This window comes from Pangasianodon hypophthalmus, chromosome 15, assembly GCF_027358585.1.
Source record: "Pangasianodon hypophthalmus isolate fPanHyp1 chromosome 15, fPanHyp1.pri, whole genome shotgun sequence".
NCBI classification, from domain to species: Eukaryota; Metazoa; Chordata; class Actinopteri; order Siluriformes; family Pangasiidae; genus Pangasianodon; species Pangasianodon hypophthalmus.
Genome location: NC_069724.1, coordinates 15,512,850 through 15,522,844, shown reverse-complemented (window position 1 = coordinate 15,522,844; position 9,995 = coordinate 15,512,850). Strand labels below are relative to the sequence as shown.

Here is a 9,995-nt window from a genome sequence, read left to right as displayed (position 1 = left end):
TGTTGTTTTCCTTGGCTGACCTGTTTTATGTCTGGTTGTTGGTACACCTGTTTCTTTCTTTTTCAGGACATTCCAAATTGTTGTACTGGCTATGCCCATTGTTTGTGGAATGGCTCTGATAGATTTTCTCAGCATCAAAATGGCTAGCTTTTCTCCCATAGACAGCTCCCTGGTCTTCATGCTGGGTTATCCTTTTTAACAACAATTGCAGTCTTCACAGGCAAAACCCAGGGCTAAAACCAAGAGTAGACATTCAGATCTATTAACTGTTTATACAATCAATTTAACAGGAAACACCTGTCAATCACATGTTCCAATATTTTTGATCACTTGAACACATGGATGGGTTCAAAGGTGCCATGTTCTAAGTTGTTTAACACATTTAGATGTAAATATCAGAATTTCAGCTTCATCTATAATCTCACTTTCATCTTTTGATCTCAAACCCCAATGTCTTCAGTGTACAATAATAAAAGAATTGTCCTTGCTGTTCCCATACTTTCAGAAGGGACTGCATTTCCCACACAAACGTACTACTTGTCTCACATTTGATCTGTTTGCATAACCAATGTACACTTCTAGTCAGCAGTGTCAAAGGCTGCCTTACATCAAACAGAACCAAAATGTAAACATACACAATCTGAGACAAGTAATAGTTCATGGCCCACTTTAACCACTGCTGATTCTGTAATACATCTAACAAGTCTGATGATTAAGGGTTCAGTGCAGTAGGAATAAAGACACAACAAGCCTATGAGAAACTTTAAAGTTAGTTCCTTTATATTGAGTGTAATGCCTCCTGGAAAATGATGCTTCTGGGTCCTTCTATGCCTCTCCAATGACGGCAACTCCCCAAGAGCTGTCACAAGAGCTGTGACTGGGCAGCAGATGCTTAAGCTTTGTGATTCACTGTGCAGTAAAAGATTTGTTTGAGATTAAAGAAGGAATGTGAACAGATTCCTCAAAGTGACATGCAACACACCAGCACACATTTTGTTTGTTTTATTTTTGGAACTAAAAGAATTCTATGCTTTCTCATAAGAGTGGAACTAAAAAATGGTATTTAATCTCTTACATTGCAATAGGAGGCAACATACATATCCATACACCAAGAGTTAACTCATTAAACAAGTACTTCTATTCCACAGGTCAAGCTGAAAATTTTAGCCACCTATCAGATTTTCTCCACCTTTCTATACTTGAATTATCAGAAACCCCCACACACACACACCTGCATTCCTAAAAAATACTCAGGCTTCAAATAATGTCAGAATTGTACTTGGCTTCCTGATGACCATTTATTCCAAAAAAAAAAAAAAAAGGAAAAAAAAGAAAAAAGGGGGGGGGGGGGGCTTCTCCTTGGAAGAAGTGAACAGACTATTTATTTCTGCTGAATATACAAAGAAGAATAAAAACAGATACCACTTAAATTATATTCTCTTTTTCACTAGACAAGCAATGAAGATCATGCTATCAATACACAAGAGGTCTAACTCTACTGGTCTACTGGTAAATATCAGCAAGTATGAATAGCGCAGTGCAACCAGTAAATGTGTTTTTGGGAACAATCCTTACAGTGTGACATTGTCTGGATGAACTTTATTTCTCTTCACACCACTGGTTCTCCTTGCGTACCTGCATGAAAGAGTGTGCAGATTTAGGTTTTTTCAGACATCAGAATATGATATCAAAATCAAATTCTTTTATATGGTCACTTTGGTATATTTAGATAAACTATCATTTTTTAATTTATAGGAATGAATGATAATTTTCTAGTTTATAGGAGTAATTCAACAACAAAACTGGATGTGTGGTATAATTTTCAAAACAATCAGTTCTGAAAAACCACAGATGAGCAGCAAAAACATCTTTTCAAACAACTGCCCCACAAGTTGTTTAGACATGATTCTAGACACTTCAGTGCCCTGAATGAGGCAACCATGTCACTTTATGCAAAAGTTCTTGGATTCTTTTTTGACTTCCATCTCAAGAGAAATATTTGATATCAGTGAAATATGTGCAAACCCACATTACATGCTGATTTCCAAGAAAACTCTAGTGTGCTTCAATTGCAGTGAGAAAGCAAGTCAACCATGAATAGATCTGCAGAACTGCAAGAAGTGAACCATAAATTCTATGTGGTTTGGGATGTGGGCAGAATTTTTTTTTTAAATGCAAATTGCTAAACTGACCCACAGATGAGAGCTGAAGTACTGCAGGAAAAACGCGTTCTAGATATCTGGACCGAGTTTAAAAAAAAAAAAAAAAAGTTGGATATGGTACACAAAATTTACTGTATTACAGAACAAAATAGTTTACCATATTATCTAGCATTTATATTATTTAATATTTTATAGCACCAAAATAAATTTGTAATCAAAAAATGATTACTGCTTGTACTGAAGATCCTTTCAACACACTTAGCACTGCTTGAGTCTATATTATACAGTTGGGGAAGAGTAATAATTGCACTTTCCAATGTCACCCAGAAGAGAATGGTTTCCCTTTTGAGTTGGGTTCCACTCAAGTTTTCTTTCAGTGCGGCAGGGTGCATTATCCTGCTGAAAGAGGCCACTGCCAGTAGGGAATACTGTTGCCATGAAGGTGAGTACTTGGTCTGCAACAATGTTTAGGTAGGTGTTACGTGTCAAAGTACCATCCACATGAATACCAGGACCTAAAATTTCACAGCATTTTTCCCAGAACATCACCCAGAGAATCAGACTGCCTCCACCGGCTTGCCTTCTTCCCGTAGTGCATCCTGGTGCCATCTCTTCCCCAGGTAAATGACATGCACCCAACTCATCATTCATCAGACGAGGCCACCTTTTTCCGTTACTCCATGGTCCAGGTCTGACGGTCACGGACCCATTGTAGGCAGTGGACAGGGGTCAGCATGTGCACTCTGACTAGTCTGCGGCTATGCAGCAAGCTGTGATGCACTGTGTATTCTGACACCTTTCTGTCATAGCAGTGACTTTTTCAGCAATTTGGGCTTCTGTGGGATAGGACTAGATGGTCTAGCCTTCACTCTCCACGTGTCCATCAATGACCCGTGGGCGCCCACGACCCTGTTGTCAGTTCACCAGTCCTTCCTTTTGGTAGATACTAACCAATGCATACCAGGAACACCCCACAAGACCTGCCGTTTTGTCAATACATTTGCCCATTTTTTCTGCTTCCAACACATCAACTTCAAGATGAAGTTATGACTGTTCACTGCTGACTTAACTTGCTGCCTAATATATCCCACCCCATGACAGGCACCATTGTAACAAGATAATCAATGTTATTCACTTCACCTGTCAGTGGTTTTAAAGTTATGCCTGATTGGTGTATAAATCAGTTGAATTGAAAATGAATTACATAGTTGTCCTCACATTGCCTTTACAGACTGTGCATTAATGTACACAAGAAAAATGTGCACAAATCTTTACTGCCAACACTTTTTACTGTGCTAACAGAAATATTTTAGACATACATACAAAAAAGAAAGTTTTTCCATGCCAGAGATAAATGAAATCAATGTTTTCATGGTATGGTACAAATGGACTAATAGGATAAGTCTATTGTTTCCCTTACCTGAGCTTCCTCTTCCTCTGTGAAGTCATTTTTAATATTGAACGTCTTCCTGATTTCTTCTGGGGTTTTACCTTTAATCATATTTGCAACTGTTTTGCAGGTGACATCTAGCAATCCTTTGATGTCCAAATAATTTGCAGCCTAAACAAGGGAAGCAAAACGCATATAAGGGGAAGAGTGAACGATGAACCTAATATAAAGTGATGCAAATGGAACCTACTCTTAATCATGCCATGTGTAACCATTCTTGCATCCATTTTTGCACTCACATGACAAACTTAGGTAGTGTTCACTATTGATGGCATAACATTTTTTTTTCTGCAGGGCATAGCAATAATCATAGCAACAGAAAAAACTGAAATATGCACTTTGTCTGATATCCAGGAAAGTTTAACTTAACAGGGAAATAGAACAATGCAGCCCACATTTTTGGTGAGTTTACCAGCAACTCATTCTATTAATCTATTTAAATAAAATTTTACCTTAAATACCTTATTGCACTCACTATGCAAACCCAAATAATCACTAAATGCATTAGCTAAAGCTCTTAAAAGACATAATAAAAACAGACCAGAATGAGCTCAAAGAGTGTGCCCTGGTCCACTTTGAGGAACTCCTGATCCCACACAGGGATGTCATCTGTCCTCTTCTCTTTGTTTTCATCATCCTCAGGGGGGGGAGGATCATCTTTGTGATGCGTGCACCACTGAATTACCTGAATACATGTGTGTGCGCACATGTGTGTATTACATTATACACACACACACACACACACACATTTTATTATATATATATATATATATATATATATATATATATATATATATATTACATACACACACACAATAAATGCAATCAGTCCTGTAAGCCAAGAGCTCAACATTACACAAATTTTATGCTCAGACACCTGATTTAAATTTTATTACGATGCTATATAGACATAAATAAATAAATAGAGATGCGTGCACACCCTTTTTGCAAAAAGACCCAAGTAGCCTAGCAACCTGATGCTACTTGGTTATAATCTGACTGAAGAATCCAGTTCTTATTATGAATTACCACTAAAAGACAGAGTGCTATTTGGCTAATCTAACACTTTCTGATTGCGTAACTCTAGAAGATCCTTATGGCTTGGCACCCTGCCAGTGGTAAAATGATCCTAAGTGGTGGCATAGCCTGCAGTGGCCAGACATATATACACACAGTGGATATAAACAGTCTACACAAACCTGTTGAAACTGCACATTTTTGTGATGTAAAAGATAAAATCAAGGTAAATCATGTTAGATATTTCTCCAGGCTCCAGTTATAACACTAATAACTCCATAATGTGTTTCTTTTTTGCCTATTTTGTAGTCCTACACAAACCTAGATAACATGCTGTCTGACTTCTGAGCAGCAGCAGCTTTTGTCACATATACATTAAGGCACAGTGATACTCGTTCTTCACAAATCCCAGCTAGTTAGGAAGTTGGGGTCAGAGCACAGTTAGAGCCATGATACGGCACCACTGGGGCAGACAGGGTTAAGGGCCTTGCTCAAGGGCCCAACAGTGGCAGCTTGGCAGTGCTGGGGCTTGAACCCCTACCTCCTGATCAGTACCCCAGAGCCTTAACCACTGAGCCACCAGTGCCTTCTGAAGCTGTGAATGTTGTCACTCGCAACACATGAGGGTTTAAATTAAAGAAAATTAAACAGCATATTGTTTACCAAGGCTACTTCACCATACAAGAATTTGGTAAGTATCTGGAGTGTTCAACACATGGCACATGCATGTGTAGTTCATATAATTTTATTTAAATTTCATAATGAGCTTGGCTAATTACCTGTCATGTTTGTACTTACTCCCAGCCTCAGTTTTGCAGCAATTCTGATCTTGTTAACAAGTATTTAACCCCCTAAAATCCTGACTAAATGCTAAAGCTAGCAACTGCAGCTACAGACAACTCGTAACCAGCTTCCAGTACTTTTCCCTCTGTAATGACGCTATGTGTACACAACATGCATTACATATATTTTGCCACGCTAACTGCTCTCTTCAATCGGCAATAGTTAAGGGGCACAATAGGACAATAGCATTTTACACACAATCTCACACCTACAAACCAATATGCAGAAATGGAAATCCATTCAATCCATTCAATTTACAGCATATAGACTGGAGCCACAATTTATACTTGGGTATCTTATGGGTTCCACCTGGCACATATTTATTGAGATGATCAGCTTATGTTGTAATAATAAGCAAAACATGCTGCAAAGTTGGATACTGAACCTTTTTGAGGATGGCCGCATTCACATTTGGAAGAGGGACGGGATCATCATCCCCCTCATCATCCATGCCTAAATCTATTAGATAAAACCAGACCCAGTTAAAAATAGCAGAAAAATATCCTTTAATAGATTTCAGATAATCATGATTTATACAAACCAAATCTTTATAACGCGCTTGAATTAAAACAGCAAACTGTGGCATGGCTGCCACAAGTAAGTTACCTTCCAACATTGTCTTTATAGTCACGGATTGCTTGGCGATTTCAACATCCACCTCAAACATCTCTCCGTCGGAGCTTTGCAGCTTAATAGTTGGCATCTATGAAAAATTGTTACCCTACAATTAATAAATAACTTATTGCCATAATAGTTACTTAAGGTAGACTGATATGGATTATTTGCTATTCTAAATTAGCCAGACGGACTTTTTGAAACCATTATGGTATCTTATACATTTTATTCTACAACAATAATAACATTAACAATGACGTAATAAAACAATTTATTTATCTATTTAAGGTTAACAATCATTAGTTAGCTAACACTGAGAGATATTAGCGCTAGCTCACTAACGGTTGTTGGTGTTGTCGCCACTATTTTATCAACAAAATTGTAATTCCGACGGGGCTGAAATCATACTGGCGGAACGAGCTCGTCAAACGCTCTCGAAGGAGCTTCATTTGCTGGCTAGGTCGCTAGATCTTGTGCCAGCAATAAACAGACATTGCCTAAAAAATGTCTGCTAGTATGCTAGTTACCAACTAGCAATTTCAACAAACAAGCTCGGAACTGATATTTGACTGTGTCAAGGCCTAGCAACCATTAACTAACATGTGAACAAAATGCGGCAAAACTGGAAAACATGTTTTCATTACGACTTATCATCGTAAACATTTACATTTATATTACTTAATAATATGCCATATACTTACAGTGACTATATTCCTGAACGATTCAAAGATAAAATGTAAACGTCGATAAGGCCCGTCACAACCGCAGAGCTTCTGCCTCGTCTTCTTCGTCTTCTTCTCCTTCTCCTTCTTCTTCGCTGTCTTCTTCTCCTTCTTCAGCTTCAGTTTTTAAATGCACTTTTTGTGCATTACCGCCACCGACTGGTGTGGAGTAGTGATGGGAAGTTCGGATCATTTTACCGAATCGGACCTTTTAGTCTCGTTCAGCAAATTGATCGAATCTTTTTTCGAGTCATTTCGTTCATTTTAGCAAAATATAATTAAAATGTTACGTGTTACTTCCCTAACACATCTACTACTTACGCAAACGTTGATCACACTACAAACAAGACAAAACTATAATGCTATAAGAAACAGAAAACATTAATTAATTGTTCACATGGATCTTTAGTCTGTGATTAGCTCACCTCACCTCTTATCTGACAAGTCTTCGGGTTTGAGTCGTTCGTTCATCACGTGACAGCCCCATAAGCTTAACCAATGCAGTCTGAGCCGGAAAGAGAATTGATTAGTTCATCTCTCGAGTCTTTCGAGTCGTTCGTTCTTTTTTCACGTGACCACTTCCCGGATCAGTACCTCAGTCAGTAATACTATAACGTAAAACTGTATTTTTTGTATGTTGGATCATATTTAGGAATTATCATAAAATTATCAAAATATGTGTAATAAGCATTTTCCTAGAAATAAAAAAAAGGTCTGTCCATTTCTGTCACTATGTTTTTGTTACTGTTTCTTGAGGATCTGTGGTGTTATTTTATAAATAAATAAAACCCTGTAAACAAACACTAGGCTATATAATAAAATAATCCAAGCCTACAATTACAAAGTACTTATAGTTTGTTCATTTTTACTCCAATTTTGAGTTTGCTGGTATAATAATCGTTTTTCCTAGGCAGAATTGACATATTGGTCTAATATTTGTATAAGAAGATTGGTTAAAAAGGACAAAATGACATAAAGTTAAAGCAAATAATATTTTGAATTTGAATGATTAATGTTAGTTTAAAATATTAAGGTTATGATAACGTCAGCTTCAACAGTTGTAACCCAAATTGAAATAAAACTGCAGAGTTAAAGTGAATGAAGGACAACTGTTACTCAAGACTGTCACCAAGGGAACGGTGACCATTCCACACCCATCCCCCTTTGTTTTGCACTAGATGAGGGGCAGAGACATTCTGATATATTAAATAACTGCACAGTTATCAAGTATAAAAGTTATTTTGTTACAAGTTATTAAGTATTATAGTACTTTTAGTAGTACTTTTCAGATAAAAACTTGTAAACATTGAAGGTAATTTATTATGGACTAAACATATAGTGAGTAACTCAAAAATGTTTCATGAATCCTAAATAAGTAACACTACAGTTCTATAGTCTAATCTGAAGGGTTAACTCAAAAGACATAAATCATACAACAAGGTATTGTATTTTATGAAGATTAGAATGCACTGTAAAAAAAAACAAAAAAAACAAGTATCTCTTCTTTATCAAAGTGATTTCACCATCATATGGACAAAATGATTAAAGCGTAACCAACTCTTTATTACCTTTACCACATTCAGTGTTATGGAAAAGAACCATCATGACAGAAATTAAAAGCAACAATTTGAGACCAGAAACGCATCACATAACTGTAAGAGTAAATAATGGGTCTGTCACGTGATGATCGAACGACTCAAACCCGAAGACCCGAAACAGGTGAACTAATTCCAGTACAGAACCTATAGGATGTTGCGCATGCGCGACTGAACGAATCACTCCCCGAGACGACTCGTTCTTCCCGAGTCACATTAAAGATTCAAAATGAACGAATCGTTCAAGAACGACCCATCACTAGTGTGGAGTGTAAACTAGTTCGGCTTATAATGAACATTACGTTTAGTGCTTCCTTTGGGTATTTGCAAGATCATTACCTACCATCCCAACATGACTTGGAATCCATACAGACTATGCCTGCATAACCATCGCTTTCATCCAATATAAAACCATTAATGCTTCAAATAAAAGATCTAGTACACTTTAAGATTTACCTGGTTGTACACTCGTCAACACTGAGCAGGAATCTGAGCATGTAAGTGTTTCTTCCACTTTGACTTCCTCCATCCATCATTGCTATTATTTTGCCCAGATGAGGATGGGTTCCCTTTTGAGCCTGGTTCCTCTCAAGGTTTCTTCCTCATATCATCTCAGGGTGTTTTTCCTTGCCACCGTCGCCTCTGGCTTGCTCATTAGGGATAAATTCACAGGGATAAATTCACATATTTACAATATATCTTTTTTTTTTTTTTCTTTTTTTTTGTGAATCCATTTATCTCTGTAAAGCTGCTTTGTGACAATGTCCATTGTTAAAAGCGCTATACAAATAAAATTGAATTGAATTGAATTGAATACTTTCAGGTTATCTGTTAGCCATCTTGCCTGCTTTGTTCTTATATCTGGAATCACAAATGTAGCAAATACAGCTTGCTTGGTTATTTACATAATCCAGTTGCTGGGTTGAGTCATTTTGTTGGGCCGATATTATGTTAACCCAACTTTTGCACAACATTTTTTTCCAATAGAAACTTAAAACCAATGGTTAAAGTCACAGAGATCACATTTTTCCCCCATTCTGGTGTTTGATGTGCAGCACTTTGTGCTGCTGCCACATGATTGGCTGATTGGATAACTGCATGAATGAGCAGGTATACAGGTGTTCCTATTAAAGTGGTATTAAACTGGAGAGTGTATATCTATACACACACACCATTTTAGCGTCTCCTTTGTTTGTTTTTTTCCCGCCTTTTCAATCCACTGAATCTGTCAGTTTCTTGACCTGTTCATGATCAATTTTAGCTGAGGCAGCCACCCTAATGTGGTAGCTTAGTGGTTAAGATGCTAGACTCCTGATCAGAAGGTTGGGAGTTCAAGTCCCAGCACTGCCAGGCTGCTACTGCTGGGCCCTTGAGCAAGGACCTTAATCCTCAGTTGTGTAAGTGAGATAACTGTAAATTGCTCTGGATAAGGGTGTCTGCCAAATGCCATAAATGTAAAAATGTTGTTCAAAGAGGTGAATTGTCTTCCCTCACTGTAAATCTCATGCTTGAGAATGGCCCAGAAGTTCTCAATAGGATTTAAGTCAGGTGAGCAGAGGGGCCAGGTCATCTGTCATCTTAGATGCCTTTG

The 9,995-nt window shown here is 37.6% G+C and overlaps 1 protein-coding gene across 3 annotated transcripts; it reads right to left on the bottom strand.

Moving 5' to 3' along the window:
* Positions 1 to 758: 758 nt before the first annotated feature.
* Positions 759 to 6,947, bottom strand: skp1 (S-phase kinase-associated protein 1). Of its 3 annotated transcripts, XM_026929053.2 has the most exons (7): positions 6,789 to 6,947; positions 6,079 to 6,175; positions 5,858 to 5,931; positions 4,154 to 4,297; positions 3,583 to 3,723; positions 1,576 to 1,635; positions 759 to 909 (listed from the first exon to the last, which is right to left on the bottom strand). In XM_026929053.2, the coding sequence occupies exons 2-6, from the start codon at positions 6,173 to 6,175 to the stop codon at positions 1,600 to 1,602; spliced, it is 492 nt and encodes a 163-aa protein (XP_026784854.1). In that variant the 5' UTR covers positions 6,789 to 6,947; the 3' UTR covers positions 759 to 909; positions 1,576 to 1,599. The 3 variants fall into 3 exon arrangements, with proteins under 3 accessions (XP_026784854.1, XP_034167135.1, XP_026784855.1); XM_034311244.2 differs by lacking the exon at positions 759 to 909 and having other exon boundaries at positions 988 to 1,635; XM_026929054.3 differs by lacking the exon at positions 759 to 909 and having other exon boundaries at positions 988 to 1,635; positions 6,079 to 6,193; positions 6,789 to 6,932.
* Positions 6,948 to 9,995: the final 3,048 nt, after the last annotated feature.